At 43.9% G+C, this 20,850-nt stretch overlaps 1 protein-coding gene across 4 annotated transcripts in view; it reads left to right on the forward strand.

Annotated features, from left to right (window-relative positions):
- The window catches only part of LOC308671611 (tetraspanin-15-like), a 76,084-nt gene that overhangs the window by 24,228 nt on the left and 31,006 nt on the right, over positions 1–20,850 (forward strand). For 3 of the 4 annotated variants that reach the window (XM_081333934.1, XM_081333937.1, XM_081333936.1), the window contains exon 2: positions 1,975–2,160. In XM_081333934.1, coding sequence (XP_081190060.1) covers positions 1,975–2,160 — 186 coding nt within the window. Of the gene's footprint in view, positions 1–1,295; positions 1,435–1,974; positions 2,161–20,850 lie in introns of those variants that run through there. The other variant, XM_081333935.1, reaches the window with a different exon arrangement.

The following is a 20,850-nucleotide window of genomic DNA, read 5'->3' on the forward strand; positions in this document are numbered from 1 at the left end:
TCCCAGTATGTGATTCTGTCAAGTAGTGTCTATAGGTACTGGGGTTTTCCTTCATCTAAGATAGTGAGCACCAAAAATAAGGTGCTGATGAAATTCTCCTCAGTGTGATCCCAGCTGAGTGACATTCAACCGCGTTCCAGCTGTGCAGGCAGCTGAAACACAAAGTCTGGTAGTTTCTCCTGCCAGGGAAAGAGAACTACTACCACAAACAACAACATAATATTGCCATTTTATGACTGGTCCTTTTTCAAAGTGATTTACAAATAATTATTTTTTATCAAAGCACAATGAAAAAGATCATTACATTAAAAAATTAAAAATATATAAAAGTCATTAAGGGGAGGTGGGGAAAAGGAAAAATGAAGCAAAATTGGGCCATGGATCTGTAACATTCCCACTAAGAACTTTCCAGAACTCTTTCGCATTGGATTCTAGTGGTCTTTGAGAAAGAGAGCTGCTTACTGTCCAAAAGAAGAAACTTTCTACTTTCCGTTGAACACTCTCAGCGTTAGAAAGCTTTACCATTTGGCACACTTTTTCAAATTTGGAACTTTGCACCCTTCTTTATCAAGATACAGAGCAAAACTTCTTTTTGTTCAAAGTCGTTTTGAATCAAAACAGAACATACAGTATTGCGTTGGCAAGGTTTTAATTCTTTATCAAATAAATTAAAGGGAAGAGTTTAAAATAAAAAGAGCAGTTTTAGAAAGGCTGACATTTCAATAGATGTGTCAGGTAACCCAAAGAAATTCAACTGAGTTGACGCCATCTGGTCAAGCTTTTGGACCATTATTTTCTGAAGTGAGAACTACTTTTCACAAAGTTTATTAATACTCTTTATTTGTATACCTCAATAATGAATGCTTTTATATGTAGTGGAGTTTTCTATTGATACAGAAAACAATGCTTAGATTAAGAGGAGGTCTATGAAAATATTGGTTGGATTTTTAAATTTTAACAATCCAGAAACTTTGTGGGGAAAAATCAGGACATTTTTATTCAAGCCAAAATTTAAACATACAAGATACACACACACACACACACACACACACATGAATTTTTTCACAAATGTATAAATTAAATGTAGAAATCAGAAACTGGAGATACAAAATGTTTAAAGAGATTATGGTAAGTAGATTGTAAGAGAGAAATATCAGAAGATGAATAAGTCTGGAAAAACATGTTCCTAATATCTCCACAAATTTGCAGAAATCATGCTGCAAGATTTTCCAATATTAGCACCATAGCCCAGAAAAAAAATTATAATTAAAGCAAGCACATTTTGATGCTGGAGGGACTGAAATGACATTATTTTTTTGCCTCTATGTGTGGTCTTGCCCAAAGGTAGCCATTTAAAGGTAGGGTATTTCAGAAAATTGCATCATAACGAAAACATAGAAAAAGATACACCAGGCCTTTGGTCATTATTTTCTGGTAAGAATATAAATTTGAGAAACAATACCTGTGTTGGATTTTTAATTAACATCTGCTATATTAGTAAAATACTGGAAACAGCTAGAGTAGGCATCTAATAAAAATTGGTTTGATACAGTGCAATTTACATATGTAAATTGAAATCAAGTGAAAAAATAAGGAAGAAAAGTGCTTTTACTGTATGGAATGACTTTATAAAATATTTTAATAATGAAAACAGCAATCAGCCATCTATAGCTCATCATGATAAATTATGGAAGATATAAATACATGCAGATCTATAGCCCTCTGGTCTGACATTCATGTATTAGTTTTAAGTTGTGAAATATTTTTCCCCTGGGGTTACCAATAGAAGAGCTGGGTCAAGAAATGTTGGCAGGTCACCTCCGCAGACCTTTCCTCGCCATCTCCCCACCAGCTCTGTTCCCTGGCCGGGCGGGGGCAGAGCAGAAGGCCCAGAGAGGGCTCAGTCTTCGCTTGGCTTTGAAATGGGGCTTGGCGGGGAGGCTCTAAGCTATTTTTCCTTCCACTCCTCCGCAGATGATCGGCCTTGTCATCTTCTGTGTGGGCATTTATGCCGAAGTGGAAAGACAGAAGCACCGGACCCTGGAAGGGCTCTTCCTCGCCCCAGCAGTCATTCTCATCCTCCTGGGCCTCACAATCTTTGCCGTTTCTTTTATTGGCATGGTGGGCTCCCTCCGAGACAACCGGATGCTGCTGAAAACCGTAAGGCACTTTTCCACAACCCGGGGCTCTTTCCTTACTCCTTTGCTCCTTCTTCACCTCAATTTGCCATAGGTGGCCTCTGATGAGCAGTGTAATAGTCATGGCTTCACCCCTCCTTCCTAGAAGTCTTGCAAATGGTAGAGCACTTTTACACGAACTCTGGGCTTAGTTGCCACCACTTGCATGCCCCCATGAGCATCCTCCTGGGCACTGCAATCTTGAAACACCATATATTTGCAGTCAAAAATATAAACTGCAGAACTAGGACACAATTTTGGGGGAAAAATGGAAAACAATTCCCAATTAAATTCTTCTTGCAATGTTTGTCTTCACAGCTGCCAAGTTTGCTTGAAAGCTCCAAATCAAATCCCGCTTCCAAATTCTAAGCCACATAAGGTTTCTGCAGCTCTTCAGTGCTCTGTAGGGCTTTTCCTTCCCAGTGTTCACTCAACCCTCCTAAACATGTCCTCTTCAGATAATCTATGGGACTGGCAGCTTTCAGCTTTGCTTACGTGCAGCAGCGGTTACTGGTAACTTGAGCAAAAAGCTTTAAAAGTGCCCCATGTGAGCAACTTATAATTTCATTCATGACAGAGTTTGTTGGGCCCAGTTTGGAATGCCAGTGGGACTCTCCCATCCTGTCTGAAAATCTAGGACCTGCAAGGCTTCCTAGAACAACTGTTTCTATTGATTTTTGCTGATGGCCAAGAACTGGAGGGCGGTTCTTTTGAGGTCTGAAGATGTGCCTTTTGCTCTTCTGTTCTTCTCAATAACAACTGCATCTTGTGGCCCTTTAGGGACCACAAAAATCCTAATCTAGTTCCAAAGCTTTTCCAAAGACTAGGAAAGAATGGAGGATTACCTAATTTTGTGCATCATCATGTCTTCTTCACTGCAAGGGAAGACAGGGTTCCATACTGGTATCATCTTAAACCAGATATGGGAAACTCCTTAACATCCAGTGTCTGAACTTTTGTACACAGCTGCTAAAAATATACAAGAGAGCTTTCTGCCATTTCAAGATAAGACATACTTAAAAGCTGCAAGATAAGTCCCAAGTAGACTTAAATAAAAACTCTAAACTTTGCTTCTTACCTAAAAAAAGAGAAGGCCAAATATGTCAAACCTGACTGCACATGTAGCAGGATCCTGCCTACTTTTGCACCTTTGCATGTCTGTTTTGGCCCTGGACACTCAAAAACAGAAGGGTGGCCTTGGTGACCCAAGGTTGGCCATTTCTGCCCACTAGAACATAAGACTTGGTTAATGTGAACCTCTGCTGGTCCTAGATATAGCCTCCTCAGCTGTGTGGCTTGTTTGTGGCAAATTTAGAGTTTAGATTGTCAGAGTTAAGTGGGTCCTAAACAGAACAAGCTGTAGATTGTAGCTCTGAGAGCCTTCAACTAAGCCAAGGCTACCTTTCGTGGTAGCCATACAATACACTCTCTTTGGATAAACGATGTGCAGGACTATTGGCTTGCTATTATCAAAAATGAGAGGTCCTTGGTGCTCTCTGAGCTTGGTTGTTTGCTTGCAGATGTTTCATTACCCAAACTAGGTAATATCACCTGTGCTAATCCTGATGCACTGATGATATTACCTAGTTTGGGTAATGAAATGTCTGCAAGAAAACAACCAAGCACAGAGAGCACCAGGGACCCATCATTTCAACTAAGAGCTACAAATACTCTCCTTCACTGGTATTATCAGAGAGTACCTTTTGCAGGACCTAGGCTTAGAATCTGTCTGATGTGATATGTGGTCAGTGTTTGTGTGTACCAGCAGAGACCAAAATATGCAGTAAAATTGCCCACAAGAGAAAAACCTGTAAAGATTTCTCAGCTGCCTCTTTTGATGCCCAGGGAAAAACTGTTGGTTGCAGTTTTTATTCCTCTCGTTGTTTTTTCCTACAAGTCTTGATTTTTGGAACAACCTCTGGAATTGGCTTTTATCTGAGAAGAGAATTTCATTTTAATTTAATGTAATCTTAATTTATCAAGCATTTGTCAGAATCAGGACTTCCTTATGGCTGGCAGAACTCTAAATGAAAGAATATCTGAAAAGAAGCCATTTCTGAGAGCTGCCAGACTTTTCCTGACTGATTGAAATTTTTCCCCCCTTGGGGAACTAAAGCCAACCAAAGGAGGGAGGCAAGGAAAAATAAGAGGGCTTGAGCCCCGTGTGTCTCTTTGGGATTCTGTTGCTGTTCCGCTTCCTAGTGCTGAAAAACCTCTTGGGGACGATCCTTGGGAAATGTGAGAAATGGGGCGGGGGGGGGGGCGGAGGTTGCATAGCCAAAATAGGACCATCCAACCCATCATCCAGTCCCTTCGTTTCCCAGCACGCCCCTCACTGGCTCTGCATTCTATTCCCCCACTGCCTCCCATCAGCCCATCATTATTCCAGGCCTCTAAATGTAGTTTTATTTTTCTCCCTTTCAATCAGCGTGAAAATTGTACCTCGGTGGCAATCATAAGAGGTTATCCACTGCAATTGGCAGACTGAATTTGGGTCTTTTTTCATTCTTTTTTATTTGTGTACTGATCAAATTTGAACTGTGCCACACAATTTTTGAAAAACCTTGGTTTAAATGCATTAGGAGAAATGGAATGTAGGATCCAAATAAAAGAATATCAAAACAATCACACAATAGCCACATCTCTAAAATATCCCAGTGTCCAACACTTTGCTGAAAGTCTTCCCAGGAAGGGCAGCTGCTGGCAAATGTCTGTTCACAGCAGGTAGACCTTGAGCTGCGGAGGCAGTTGCCAGCTGAGGGAGGCAACTCTTCTGTCTACCTGGAGGGCCTGCAGTGAGGACCATGGGGAAGAGAGAGTGCAACAGGGGGCACAGCAGAACGACATACCTTGTGTTGTGTTGTGTTGCATGAGATTTGTTTTACTGAAAGAGAATGAAGGCTACTGCTAAGCTTGTAAGCCGCCCTGAGTCTTCGGAGAAGGGCGGGATATAAATGGAATTAAAATAAAAAATAAATAAAAATAAAAAAAATGGTCCCCCTCTATTTTGTCCTTTGCAGGGAGGGTTTTCCTGGTGTGAAAAACAAACTGGGATTTGTTTATCAGGCCACAAAGTCTCCCGCCATTCCAGGTTATGTGTGCTTTTTAAAACAATGGATGGTTTTCTTAGTTTGGCCCTGGTTGATGCTTTAAACTCTCCCTGCACAGGACAAATTATACATAGTCTATATTCAAAGACTTCTCAAGACAGCAGATGGTGAGTCTTGTTTATAAGAGACTGTGGATCAGAACAAACCCAGCCAGGACATACGATTCACACAGCGCAGTCAATGGACTCCCTGCCAGGATTAATCAGCATCGTGGGATATGACTTTTGGGGTGGTGCTGTTGATTCTGCTTCCTTGATGGTAATCTTGACCAAAGGGTGAAAAAGAGCCTGAGGCAGATGATATTCCATCGTACGGTCTAGAGCAGACATGTCGAACTCGCGACATCACGTGATGTCGCGCAACGTATCAGGATGGTTTTGCCATTGATGGCAATGAGGTGGGCACGGTTTCTGCATGACACACCCGGCCTGCAGGCCGGCAGCTTGACACCCCTGGTCTAGAGCTTGGAAGAAGATCCTTGCTCATGGGTGGGCTTACCAGGTATCTGAACAGGCAAAGGAGGACAAGGGCAATTGGAAAGGTGTGTAAAAGGTGAGAGAAGAGGACACACAAACTGTTTTGGTGTGATAGACAACAGTAAAGCAGCAGGGAGCCCATTCTGGGGAGGGGGGCGGGTAGGGGGCAGAGACAACAGTCAGTACAGCCCAGAGCTGAATCAGAGGAAGAGAAAGAGAATTAGGACAGCCACTGCCCAGAATCTCCCAGGATATCTCCCTTAGTTTAGACCAGCAGAGGTTTACTCTGGCAAGATTCTGCCTATGTGCTCTGAGAATAAAGAACTGAACTTTAGCGGGATTGCTCTATGGCACTCTTGGACAGGCCTGACGTTCACTTTCTTGGCATTAGTGACAAAAATCCCAGTGAAAAAGTGCAAAAAAAAAAGGGAAAGGCCTGCATGTACACGAAATTACTTTTTCAAGGATCAGAAAGTCTGGGTTTTCCATCGCAGCAATGTGCTGGTTAAGAGGCCCAAACTGTTGGCATGGAACTGATTGAGGTCTGATCTGTTTCAGCCAAGCCAGAGGTACTAAGCACAGGAACCCAGTAGGGTAATTTGTGAAGAATAAAGAAGCAAGGCCAGAATAAGGTAGCAAGAATATGCCATTTACGCAGGAAGGTAAAGCATGTTTCTATGCTGCATTTTGATTTTACTTTTAACTATAAGAGCGATGCGTCTCTGTGTGTCCATACGTGTGTGGCAAAGCACGAAAAAAGAAAGTTCCTCCTTGTTCTGTGCCTCTACAGCTGCTGCCAGGAATAATAATGCCAGCCTGCCTGCAGAGAGTCTTATGCATCGTATTTATCCTCCTAGAACTATTCTTTGCCCATCACTTACAGCAGCACAGAACTGCCTGTAGGGCAGCCTGCAAAATTCTTCCCCATCACTCTTATTGGAACATGTCAGATTGCAGCTGCTGCTTCCCACTAGGCATGTGGGAGAGCCAGCCAGCTCCCTCCCCCTTCAAAGCCCCCTTGCTCCTGGCTTTCCTGAGAAAGAAACTGATTCTACAGCTGAAGGAAATGAAAGCCTTCCCAGCCCTTTGTTCTCTCCTGCCTCTCTGTCTGAATTAAAAGCCAGACAAAAGATGCAGCAGTAGGAAGAAAGCCATTGCTACACAGACACAGACACACACACATGATGCTTTGTCTGTTCTGCATTCAGACAGTTTGAAGACCTGCCCATCTCCTGAGGTTTACTGTATCTGCTTTTTGGAAGCAGCAAGGAACAAAAAAGCCCCCCCCCCCCCGCCAGCAAAGCAGAGAAGACCAAGCCCTCCAGAAGGCAGGGGAGGAAGAGGCGCACCCACCCTGGCCACCCCCGTTCTCAAGGAGCCGTTGCAGACTGCCCCCCTGTAACCCAGGAGGAGAAAGGATGGTGGAAAAGGCTGGAGCAGTTCACACACACACATACAAGCATGCATCATGTTTGTGGCAGAAAATGTTAGCTGAGAGGAGCTCCCCCATTTGATCTTTCTGTGAGTTTCCAAATTGCTACCAAAGGTTTTAATGCTGCTCCTGGTCTGTTTTGGGTCTATCGCTCCCAGGCCACCTAGCAGTCTCCTTGGAAGGGGGGTGATTCCAGGACACCTCCATGAGGAGCAGCTGAGCCCACCCCTTGCCCTTCCCTCTGCCCCATCGCAGGCAGAGAGGGCCCATTGGCCCAAAGGAAGGACCGGCAGATTCCCTTCCCAGAGGGAAGTAGCAAGCGCCAGGAGGCCCCCAGGCCCAGAGGCTGTGATGCCCCTCACTCTGACGACTGCTTTACAGCCTCTGCTGTCAGTCCACTCGCTCTCACTCTCTGCTTCTCATATATATGATTTCTTTTTTCCCCTTTTTTCTTTTGCTATTTTTCTTTTCTTTGTTTTATTTAAATTTTAAGTTGTTTTTAAAAGCTGCTTTTAAAATGAAAACAAATTGAGTTTGTCACTAATTATTTATTTGTATTCCACCTTTATTAGTTTTAAAAGTTCCTTGAGATGATATCTTAAAACAGAGGTCCTGTTACGACCCACTTCAACTAACCACCCAACAACGCAGAACTCTTGAAACAGGCAGCGTCTCAAAAGGATACCTTTATTAAGGGTCAGTGACAGTGGGGAAGTCAAGGCGAGATCTGGGGAAAATCCCGCACAAACGGTATAGTTAAGCAAGCAATATTCCTCCTCCTACCGAAGTCATAATGTCCATTTGAAATTCAGCCAATCCACAGGTGGCACAATGTGTGGGTAACTGGCACAGTTGGCACGCATCTCAAGGTCTTCTCCAGCTTTCATTTCTCTGTAACCGTCCCCCTGATAAGGGAGACGCATTCCTTTCTCAAGGATAGAGGCAGGAGAAGGAAAGTAGAAAGCAAACAGTATCCCAAGCTCCCAAAGTTCCAAGAGCCTTGGTGGAGCAGTGGGCTAATGCCTCCTTAAGTAACACCAGCTGCCTGCAATTAGTGCAGGTTCGAGTCCCACCAGGCTCAAGGTTGACTCAGCCTTCCATCCTTCCGAGGTAGGTAAAATGAGGACCCAGATTGTTGGGGGCAATAAGCTGACTTTGTAATAATGCCGCTTGGGGGGGGGGGAAAGCCCTAATAAGCAGGCATATACATCGAATGAAGGCTATTGCTAAGCACATTGATTTGTGCTTTAAATTGTAAGCCGCCCTGAGTCTTCGGAGAAGGGCGGGATATAAATGGGATTAAAAAAGTAGAAAATATATGCAAGGGAAAGCACAGAGGTTTGGGGGACCTGATAGGTCCCCAACCTTTTGAGCACCAGGGACCAATTCTGTGGAGAGAGGTTTTTTCGTGGACCGGAGGGGGCCTAGTTTTGCGTGCTGCCTGCATCTTGTGGATGGGGCTTCACTTGTTTGCACGGACCAGTTTCTGGCATGCTGCAGATCGGTGCTGGTCCACGGTAATACTCTTCCTTCCTCCCATTTTCCCCACAGCAACAGCCCTGTGAAGTGGGTTTAGGCTAAAAGAGAGAGTGATTAGCCCAAAGTCACCCAGCTAACTGCCATGCCTTTGGAAGCCTATGCCCATGAATTCACATCACTGTGTGCACAAATTAGTTTCCCCATGAATATTACATACTACTAGTGTAACTAATGTACCAGCTGAAACCCAGTAAAGAAAGGCAGCGGCTGCTGATGGGAAGATATTCTGTACCGCTCTCCATTGCCACAATAGTTATTTTTAAGGTTTTATTGTGTCATGGTTCCGATAGACCAGTAAAAACAGAACACCAAGGCAAGAGGTTTCCTTAAAGAACATATTTATTGGCTACAAAGTATCGGCACAATCAAAAGTGAAACCAAGACTGAAGTTCCCTCCCAAAGGTTACAGTGTTACAAAGCTGAATCTCCCACCCCAGTAATATGTCATAAATCACATTCCCCAATAAACTACTTTGGTGGGCTTTCTAAGGAAGCCTCAGCCCACCAAAACTCAGGCAGCAGTGACCTTGGTTCCCACAGGACAATTTATTGTTTTGTCTAAACTTAAAAGCACAGATCCCCCCCCTAACACTATGGCAACCGAAAATGAAGTGAAAATGGCTTCAGCTAAATTCGCTGCAGCGTTGACATATTGCTTTTGCAATTATGGGATATTTTGCCATTTTTTTTGTTGAAGTAACATTATCAACCACTTTCCCACAGTCTATTAAAGAGGTTATCCAATCCAAAATAAGATGAGGTTATTTCCTTATCTCATAAGATTGTATTCCACTTTCTGAAGGGAAGGTGGAATACAAATCAAATAAATAAATTTTTTCAGAGACAAATTTGTCTCCATATGTTTGCTTATATTTTATATTCCTAAACCATCCCTTTAACTCAAAAAGAGGGGCTTTGGGGCAGCGTACAATGTAATACGATTAATAAATAAAACAATGAATAAAATTAATATTAAATTAGGATTAAACATTTTAAAATTATAGACTAATGACAAACATTGAAAAGGAAAAAATTCTAAGATGGCCATTTAACATTAGTTATTACCAAGCAAAGGGGGGGGACTTCTCATGGGACTAGCCAACCCCATGATTGAGTGTCCCCTCTGTCCCCCACACAAGAGCCAAGATTTGACCCCTGTGTGGAAAGCCAAGAGATTGGGGGCTTTCCTCACCTCTGGGGGCTGGAGGTTCCATAACACGGGGGGAGGGGCAGCAGCAGAAAATGCCTCTTCGTAGACCTTCCCAGTTTTCCGCCTTCATGTAACTACTCTATGAAATATTTGGCAGTAATGTAATGAGTACGACAGAGAATGAGGTGGCTGGATGGAGTCACTGAAGCAGGAGGCGTGAGCTTAAATGGACTCCAGAAGATAGTAGAGGACAGGAAAGCCTGGAGGAACATTGTCCATAGGGTCGCGATGGGTCGGACACGACTTCGCAACTAACAACAACAAATGTAATGAGTGAAGTTAGTGATGTCATCCTCCCAAGAAATATCTTAAATTGGGCTGCAGCCTGTTTGGAACCGGGACATGGAATTGGTGGGCAAGCGCATGTGCACAGCAGCTCCGTTTGTGTGAGCGGCAAGGTGCCAGTTGCACAAATGGAGCATCACACGTGAGTGTGAGTGCCCGCCACTTGTGCAAAGGGAGCTGTGCGTGCAATCGTGCATGTCTGCCACTCACAGAAACCATTTGCTCACCCCATTTGTCCACAAAGCCGAAAAGGTCTGGAGTCACTGTCTTAAATCACTTTTAACTCAGAACCTCATAATCAAACGCTTAACTGGTTTTGCTGGAGTTGCTTTTGTTCTTTTCTGCTTTGCAAGATCTCTTCTGACATTCTGAAACTGAATTTTTAGCTGAATGTTCAACAGCATAGTTACATCTTTCATGTTAAGATAGAAAGGAACATTATTTTTAATGAGTTCTTCAGAAGTACAACTGACAGTTTCTTACAGTAACCTAGAAAATACAAAGTGGTTTGGCAGAGCAGTCCAACTGTTGTGCTGAAGATCTCTTTTGAATTCTACTCTGTCCCTCTGTCTGGAGATAAGCCCGAGGTGGGGATCATAGCAGCGGTGGGGGGAGGCGCTCTGGTTGTTCCCTTTTATCAAGAGCAGCCCAGAATTCCTGGGCCTTCTTGTTGTTCTTCAGGAGTACCTGGTAAAGTAGAATATAGAATATAGAATAATATGGTTGGAAGGGATCTTGGAGGTCTTCTAAACCAACCCCCTGCCCATGGCAGGAGATCCTGCACCATTCTGGACAAATGGTAATAATAATAATAATAATAATAATAATAATAATAATAATAATAATAATAATAATAATAATAATAATAATAATAATAATAATAATAATAATAAAGTTGGAAGGGACCTTGGAGGTCATCTAGTCCAACCCCCTGTTCAGGCAGGAAACCTTATACCATTTCAGGCAAATGGCTGTCCAGTCTCTTCTTAAAAACTTCCAGTGTTGGAGCATTCACCACCTCTGGAGGCAGGTTGTTCCACTGGTTAGTTGTTCTAACTGTCAGGAGGTTTCTCCTTAGTTCTAGGTTGCTTCTCTCCTTGACTAGTTTCCATCCATTGCTTCTTGTCCTGCCTTCATGGGCTTTGGAGAATAGCTTGACTCCCTCTTCTTTCGGGCAGCCCCTGAGATATTGGAACACTGCTATCATGTCCCCCCTCACTCTTCTCTTCATTAAACTACACATACCCAATTCCAGCAACCGTTCCCTATATGTTTTAGCCTCCAGCCCCCCCAATCATCTTTGTTGCTCTTCTCTGTGCTCTTTCTAGAGTCTTGACATCTTTTTTACATCGTGGTGAGCAAAACTGGATGCAGTATTCCAGTGTGGCCTTACCAAAGCATTGTACCAAAGCATGGTTGTCCAGTCTCTTTTTGAAAACCTCCAGTGATGGAGCACCCACAACTTCTGGCAGCAAGCTATTCACTAATTGTTCTCACTGTCAAGAAATTTCTTCTTAGTTCTAGGTTGAACCTCTCCTTAATGATCTTCCACCCATGACTTCTTGTGGTGCTTTGGAGCCGGGCACATGGCCACCAAGTGGCTCTCTTGCCCACAGTGGAAACATAGGCTGGGGGTGCGTCTCTGGACTTTGGTTGGGGCAGCCGCTGGCACAGCCGGTTGCTTTCTGCCCAGTGCACACTTCTCCTGGATCCTCTTTGGGCGGGTCTCGAGTCTCCCACACCCCTTGTGCTCCACATTAGGTCCAGTTCCACATTAGTCACCAGGTGGGGCTGGTGGTACCAGTCATTGAGCCGGTCCAGTATCCCTCTAGGCAGGCACTTTCTCGTTTCAAGCCGTCTCTGAAGTAGTGGGTCAGGATTTGCTCCAGCCAGTGCCTCAATCTCCCCACAATCCTCCTGAACTCTCTGATGTACTCCTCCAAAGATTTGCTACCTTGCCTTATGTTGTGGACTTCGGCCTCGGCTTGTCGGGTCTGCATGGTTCACTGAACTGGGCTCTGAGTTCTCCCAGGAATGCAGCCAGATCTCCCAGCTCAGCAGCCCCCTCGTCTTGGAGAGTTGTCACCCATTCCAGCACTTCCCCCTCGGGGTTGGCCATGATAACGTTCACGCAAGCCCCATCTTCAGCATACTCTATCCCATGCCGGTCCAGGTGTGACCAGGCTTGGTTCAGGAAGAATGCCAACTTCTCTGGGATTCCATCAAAGGTAGCCTTGATGGGAGGGGGCAGCGGAGGTCTTGGGGTACTCCAGTACCTCAGTGGCCACTCCATGCCATAGGGAAACATCCATGGCTGGGCGCCATACATTAGCCATGGTGGTGGTTGTGGATCGGCTGTCCCAGGTGGCGAAGCGGTTGATGACTGCAAAGAGTTCATCTATTTCTTCTGCTTGGTTGGGTGGCCTATAGTATATGCCTATAGCAATGTCATTTTTTCCCTTTTATATTGACCCATATGGATTCACAGAGGTGTAGTGATCTTTTATATATAATGCAACTCCATCTCCTCTTTTGTTGGGTCTGTTTCTTTTGAATAGTTTGTATCCTTCCATCAGTTCATTCCAGTCACGTGTTTCATCCCTCCAAGTTTCAGCAATGGCAACTATTTCGTATCTGCCTTCATGCACTAATACTTTAGGTTCACCAAGTTTGTTCCCTAAACTTAGAGCATTAATGCAATTTCAGAAACTTCAGAAAGTCCAGTGTCCCCACTACTTTACTGTACACTAGAAAAGTCTGAGCAACTTCTTCAAAGAAAGAAAATTAATTGGAATGCCAAATAATCAACTTTGTACAGGAATCAGAAATAAAATTTTATTTGCTGTCATGTTCAGTTTACAAATGGAGGCCACTTTAGTTAAATAAATATCACAAACTGTTTCTTCCTGACACTATTTTTCATCGGTACAGTATATCAGGAATTCATCTCCCCTATGAATTACAAATGTCAAATACTTTTTCTTTTTAAAATTAATAACTTTTGTGAGATTGCTTGGGGATGAAAAACACTTTCCTCTTTTTTATCTCCTACCGAGCAAAACATGGCTGTTAGAAGTCCCATTTCCTTGAGAGATCTATAATGTGCCAAGGATTTTATCTTACATACTGCATGTTTCTGCTCTGGTGGGTCTGCCTTTCTTCCCCCACACGTGGTTGTCTCCAAGAATTTTAATCAGAATAAAGCTGAAAAGGACCTTGGGGGTCTTCTAGTCCAGCCCACTCCTCAAGCAGGAGAACCTATACCATTTCAGATAAGTGACTGTCCAGTTTCTTCTTTAAAACCTCCAGTGATGACTTCTGAAGGCAAGCTGTTCCACTGCTTGATTGTTCTCACTGTCAGGACAATTTCTCCTTAATTCCAGGTTGCTCCTCTCCTTGATTAGTTTCCATCCATTGTTTCTTGTCCTGCCATCTGGTGCTTTGGAGAATAAATTGACCCCCTCCTCCTTTTGGGAGCCTGTCAAATACTGGGATACTGCTATTGTCCTCCCTCCCAGTCCTTCTTTTCTCTAGACTGTTCATTCCCAAATCCTGCAGCCGTTCTTTGTATCTTTTAGTCTCCAGGCCTTTAATAATCTTAGTTGCTCTTCTTTGCGTTAGTTTCAATGTGGAGAAAAGCAAAGTCTTACACTTAGGCAGGAAAAACCAAAGGAACAGATACAGATTGGGCGAGACCTGGCTTGGAGGCCGCAACTGTGAGAGGGACCTTGGAGTCCTGGTGGACGATCACTTGACTATGAGCCAGCCGTGTGCAGCAGCAGCCAAAAAAGCTAATACAATCCTGGGTTGTATAAACAGAGGCATAGAATCAAGATCATACAAAGTATTGGTACCACTTTATAAAGCCCTAGTGAGGCCACACCTGGAATACTGCAGCCAATTTTGGTCACCATACTACAAAAAAGATGTTATTTGTATAAAGTTTTTATTGTTATTTTTTATTCTCTACATACATATGTTAGTTTTTCAAACAGCATGCGAGCTGGGTTCATAACACGCTAATGCATATACAAATTCTACTCTTTGGTTCTCTCTTCCAACCATTTATAAAATAGATTCCAGCTTTTATAGTATTCTGTTTCTTCTTTGTCTTTTAGTCTCATAGTTAATCTGTCCATCTCTGCGCATTCCAATATCTTCTTTATTAATTCCTCTTCTTCTGACGGTATTTGTTCATTTTTCCAGCATTGCGCATAACTTATTCTTGCTGCAGTTACAATATGTAAAACCAAGTATAAATTTTGTTTGTTAGTCTTTTCTGGTACTATACCTAATAAAAAAATTCAGGATTAAATGCAATATGTTCTCCTAATATTTTTTCTAGCCAAGCATGTATTTTTTTCCCAATAAGCCTTTACTTTGTCACATGTCCACCAAATATGATAATATGTATCTAAATTATGTTTACATTTCCAACATTTGCCTGATACATTTTTAAACATTTTTGCTAATCTAGCTGGAGGTAGATGCCATCTATAAAACATTTTATACAAATTTTCTTTGTATGCAGTTGACATTGTCAATTTATGATTTCTCTCCCACAATTTTTGCCATTCTTCTAGTTCTATGTTATAACCAAAGTTTTCCACCCACCTTATCATTGTCCCTTTAATTTGTTCACCTTCCATCTCTAAAGTTAACAAAAAACTACACAATTTTTAATTAATTTCTCATCAGAAGTTAATAATATCTTATCAAACACATTTTGTTCTTTATAAAATCCATAAATTTTCATATCTTTTTCATATCTGTTTTGATTTGTAAGCGTACCCACCATGACATGTTGATACATGTCAACGTTGATAGGGCTCGCAACTTGGGCGTCCTCCTGGATTCACGACTCAATTTTGAAGACCATATAGGAGCCGTGACCAGGGGGGCTTTTGCCCAGGTTCGCCTGGTGCGCCAGTTGTGACCCTATCTGGACCGAGATGCCCTACGCACAGTCACTCATGCGCTCGTGACCTCCCGTTTGGACTACTGCAACGCTCTCTACATGGGGCTGCCCGTGAGGACCACTCGGAGGCTTCAACTGGTGCAGAATGCGGCCGCGCGAGTTGTGATGGGGGTCTTCCGATACTCCCACGTAACACCTCTACTCCGCGAGCTGCATTGGCTTCCGGTTGCCCTCCGGGTGAAATTCAAGGTGCTGGTGATGACCTATAAAGCCCTAAATGGCGAGGGTCCAGGGTATTTGAGGGAACACCTGCTGTCGGCATCAAGTTCCCTTCGTCCAGTGCGCTCCCACAGGGAGGGTCTTCTCGGTGCCACCGGTAAGAGATTGCCGGCGGGTAACACCCAGGGATAGGGCCTTCTCAGTGGGGGCGCCTGCCCTTTGGAACCAGCTGCCAGTGGAGCTGAGGACTGCCCCCGACCTCCGTTCATTCCGCCGGGGCCTGAAGACCTGGCTCTTCGAGCTCTCTGGCCCAGGCTGAGGATTAATTTATTTTAATTGGGGTTTTATTTATACAGGGATAAATTTAATCTTTTTAAATTTGGTTTTTAACTTTTGTATTTTTGGTTTTTAATTACCCTGTAAACCGCCCTGAGTCCTCCGGGAAAGGGCGGTATATAAATGTAATAAAATAAATAAATAAATAAATAAATAAATAAATAAATACCCTGATGTTCCAGTTCTTGTTTCGATTTTAATGTCCCATCAATATTTAAAATGTCTCTATAAGTCCAGGTTTTTTCAAAATCTAACAAGTTTACACGTGAAAAAGCTTCAATTGTTGATAACCACCCTGGAATTTTTACATATATTTTCATTTTAATTTTTTCCCATACTGTTATCAAAGCATTTCTAATACAATGGTTTTGAAAATATCCATGAATGTTGTTTTTCCCATACCACAAAAACACGTGCAATCCCAGCTGTAAGTCATGTCCCTCCAAGCATAACAACCTTTTATTCCTAAGCATTATCCATTCTTTCACCCATGTCAATACAGATGCTTGATAGTACAAAGCCCACTCAGGTAAACCAAAACCTCCATTTTCTTTAGTATCTTGCAAAGTTTTCCTCTTTATTCTAGCTTTTTTTCCTTGCCATACAAACTTCAAAACTAAAGAATTCAACTCTTTAAAAAAAATTCTCCCAAGTTTTATCTGAATTGTCTGAAACAGAAATAAAATCTTAGGCAATATATTCATTTTAATTGTAGCTATCCTTCCTAATAGAGACAATTTTAAATTCTTCCATTTTTCCAGGTCTAACTTTATTTGTTTCAATAACCTTGTATAGTTATCTTCTTTTAATGTTGAACATTTAGCTGATAGATATATACCCAAATATTTTACCTTTTTCACTATCTGTACCTCTGTCACTTCTGATATTCGACTTTTTTGCTTATCCATAACATTTTTAACTATTATCTTAGTTTTTTCCTTGTTTATTTTTAATCCCGCTACTTCACCATATTGTTCTAATTTCCCCCACAATTTTGGAATCATCTCCAAGGGATCTTCCAAAATAAATACCAAAACATCAGCAAATGCTTGTAATTTATATGTTTCACCCTTTATCTCCAAACCTCTAGTTTCTGCAGCTTGTCTTATATTTCGATTTAAAACTTCCAAAGTGAAAATGAATAACAGAGGAGATAGAGGGCATCCTTGCCTTGTGCCTTTCCTTATTTCAAAGCTGTTGAGTTTGGGGAAAAATTCAGAGAAGAGCAGTTAAGATGATCAAAGGCCTGGAAATGTACAAAGAACGGCTGCGGGACTTGGGTTTGGCCAGTCTAAAGAAAAGAAGAAATAGGGGAAGCATGATAGCAGTATTCCAGTATCTGAGGGGCTGCCACAAGGCAGAGGGGGCCAGGTTGTTCACCAAAGCATCAGAGGGAAGGACGAGAAACAATGGTTGGAAGCTGACCAAAGAGAGAAGCAACCTGGAATTAAAGAGAAAAATATACAGTGTCTGTATATTTTCTTCCAGGGAAGGCTACGGGAAGCGATTGTTCAGTTCCAGAGGGGCTTCATTGGAGTGGGCTAGAGGAGGGCTTTTCAACCTGGCAGGTATGTACGACAGATTGAAAAGGCCTGTAAAAAAAGTGTAAAAGTGGATGAGGTGAAGCGGCGGCAGCAGCACACAGGCATGTGGGAGTCAGCTGGAGCTGCATGAGGTATCAGCGGGACTCTGCTGAGAGCCCAGGATCAGCGTGCGAAGCTCCAGCTGATGGGCAGCAGCCTTGGGACGGGCAGGCAGCTGCACGCAGTCTTATGGTGGAGATTCAGGTGGAGCTGCGTTAGGGTTGCCTGGGTTCTGCTGAGAGCGCAGGATTGTCATGTGCAGCTCCAGCTGATTGGAGGCAGCTCTTGGATCTTTTGCCTCCCACCCTTGGCCATGCCTCCTTCTCCTTGAGCCTCCCCCCTCCGCCCATTTGCCGCCAGCATTCCTCCTCAGAGCAGCATGCAATTGCCAATAGGGCTTTTGGGATGTGTGTGGGTTCTGCAGTTGAAGTGGGGGCATGGGGGGGTGTTGGAGTGCTAGTTGGTTATCCCACCCAAAGATTCCCTAACCTTAAAACAGTTCTTGGGTGGCAACAATTTCCCAGCATGAGGGGCTCAGCAGAAAGAGATTCCAGCAATGCTAAGTCCCAAGTATGAGGGGCTCAGAAGCAGCTACAAGCATGGGGCTGAGGGGCAAAGATAGGAAATCAAACCTGGTTGATAGGGAGCATAGTAACCCTGCCCCTACTCTGCAGAGGGCAGATCCCCATCATCCCCAGCCCGGCAGGGGTCTTCCTGCCACACCATTGCAGACAAAGGGGGGCTCCAGTGAGAAGGAGGAGGAAGATGGTATAAGCAAACTTAGCAACCAGAGTGGGGATCCCCCCTAAAAGCAAATGTGCTTCGTGGGTAACCTCCCAGCATGACAGGACCTTTTTTCTTTGTCGTTTTTCAGAGTTTTCATCCTGCTTTCGTGAGAGGGCTGTGTTTGGGGGGGGTAAAGCTGCCCCCTTTATTTTTTATTTATTTTATTTTAATTCCATTTATATCCCGCCCTTCTCCGAAGACTCAGGGCGGCTTACAAGCTTAGCAGTAGCCTTCATTCTATGTATATACCTGCTTATTAGGGCTTTCACACACACCCCCAAGCGGCATTATTACAAAGTCAGCTTAATTGCCCCCAACAATCTGGGTCCTCATTTTACCCACCTCGGAAGGATGGAAGGCTGAGTCAACCTTGAGCCTGGTGGGACTCGAACCTGCACTAATTGCAGGCAGCTGGTGTTACTTAAGGAGGCATTAGCCCACTGCTCCACCAAGGCTTTCCCTCCCCCCAAACCACCAGCCAAGCAAGATGCCTGCCTGCCTGCGCTCTTCCCCCTGTCCGAGGTTTTCACTGTCATGAGCATTTCTCTTGAGGATTGGCGGGGGGGGGGCTGTTCGGTTTTTATCCCCCCCCCCCAGTTGTCTGCAGCAGGTTTTGGTCACTTCTGTTGTGCTGGGAGGTTACCCATGAAGCACATTTGTTTTGGGGGGGGATCCCCACTCGTTTGGTTTTTCCTAAGTATAAGACTTTAGTTTTCTCTACATTGAATTTCATTTTGTTCAAGTCTGTCAAGATCCATCTGGGTCTTGAGCCTGTCATCTGGAGTGTTGGCTACGCCTGCCAGCTTAGTTTCATCTGCAAATTTGATAAGTTCCCCTTCTATTCCCTCCCCTACGTTGTTTAGGTTGAAGAGTACTGGCCCTAGGACAGAAGCTTGTGGTACCCCACTGCTTACTTCCCTCCATGTAGAGGTAGTACCATTAAGGACTACTCGTTGAGTGCGGTTTGCCAGCCAGTTAAAAACAGCGAAGTGATTGCAGCCCTGCCCCCCCTGCCCCCCCGGCTGAACAGCTCCCCGGCTGCTCTGAAGCTCAGCTCCTGGGGCTTCCTGCAGACCGCTGCTGTATGGAGGATCTCATGGGTTGATTCTAGGACTCTCCCTAACACAGGAGAGTCATATAAACGAAAGAAATGCCCCTTCCTTCGTCAGTTAGTATAAAAATCAACAGTCCGGAGAGAGAAAGTCTCTCTGGGCATATCATCCATGTTCACAGGAAGTCCTGCTTTCACAGTTTTTGAGACCCCTTGTAATTGGAGAGTGAATTATTCCTCTTGGAGTAAGAGGGGGTGGGCTTCCAAAGTGCAGTGAAAATATAGGAGATGGCATATTGTCATACTGTTGACTTTTCTTCAGGGAGACTATAAAAGCAACAAACGTATATCTTCCCTCTGAAACCTTTACATTAGCAATATGATAATTTCTGTCAACACAGAGCTTAAAACATTTGCATGCCATAAAAAATTAAAAACAAATTGATCTGGGAGCACTTGATCAGCTCATTGTGACTGTGATAAGGCTGTTACAGGTTCAGTGAAATTAAAGGCACAGTGCTGGATTCTCTTTGGGCCATTGTGAAATTACTAACTTTAACCCTGAATTTGGAACAAGATTTTGGAATTAGGAATTGAATTAGGATGAGGGGTTTTATCTGTTGTTCCTGTCATGCTGAGAACATGACAGACGGCTAACTGAAACTTTTCATTAGCTGTCTTGTCTTCTTTTATTTTGATTCATCTTTATTTCCTTGCCTACAAGGTGATGTCACCGACAGGTATTTGTGCTAAATCCATCCAGCAAAAAGCTGTGCTTGATTCATAACAGGTCCAAGGAGACTGTCCTAGGTGGTGTGTGTTTGTGTGTGTGTTGAGCTAAGTCCTGCTGTCCTATTTGAAGCCAGTTCCTGAATAGCAACCCACCCAGAAGGCAAGTGACGTGTCCACCGTTTGTGTTGGTACAAATCGTCAGATTTTTAAAAAACCATTGTGTGCACTCACTTCAAGTTGCGACTTAAGCACAAGGGAACCCAGGCTTGTGCCTTTGAAGCCTGTGACGGGATTCTAGGAAGGGGAGGGGAGGGGTTGCAAAGGCAGTAGCTGGCAGGCAGGGACCACGAGGAGCAGCCAGGATTGGAGGAGCAGAAGTCAACACTGCCAAAGAGGAGGAAGGAAAGGAAAAGCGGGGTGGTCTTTAAATAGTCACACCCACTTTTCCCCCTTTTTTCTCTGTTTTTTGCAACGACCGGTTTCTTCCCCGCGTATAAATCGTCAGCAGCCACCATGGAAAAGCGCAGATGCTCGTGGGATGCCTGTCTGAACAAACAGGTGGCTGTGTAGATGCTATATGGGGACTGTAGCAGACATCCACATGTGTATGCGTGTCAGGTTTGGGAGGCTCCGTTTAAGTCTTTGCGTGTGTACAGACATAGGCTGACGTAGGAGTGAAAGCGCTGCTGGTAGATCTTGTGGGATTTTTGCATGCAGCTTACTTGTGTGGGGGGGAGGCGGAAGCACAGAGCAGCTAGTCAGAGCCCAGATTGTTTGCTGGGGGGGGCAGCACAAGTGCCTCTCTCGTGTCTCTGTGTCTCCTCTGCAAACGGTAGAGGAGGACTGGGAGTTGCAGGAGAAGGCTGAAAGAACCACATGCGGCTCTAGAGCCGTGGGTTGCCGACCCGTGTTCTAGTGGATGATCGCTTGACTATGAGTCAGCAGTAAACAGTAGCAGCCAAAAAAGCTAATATAATCCTGGGTTGTATAAACAGA

This window comes from Vipera berus (assembly GCF_964194415.1).
Source record: "Vipera berus genome assembly, chromosome: 8".
Taxonomy (NCBI): domain Eukaryota; kingdom Metazoa; phylum Chordata; class Lepidosauria; order Squamata; family Viperidae; genus Vipera; species Vipera berus.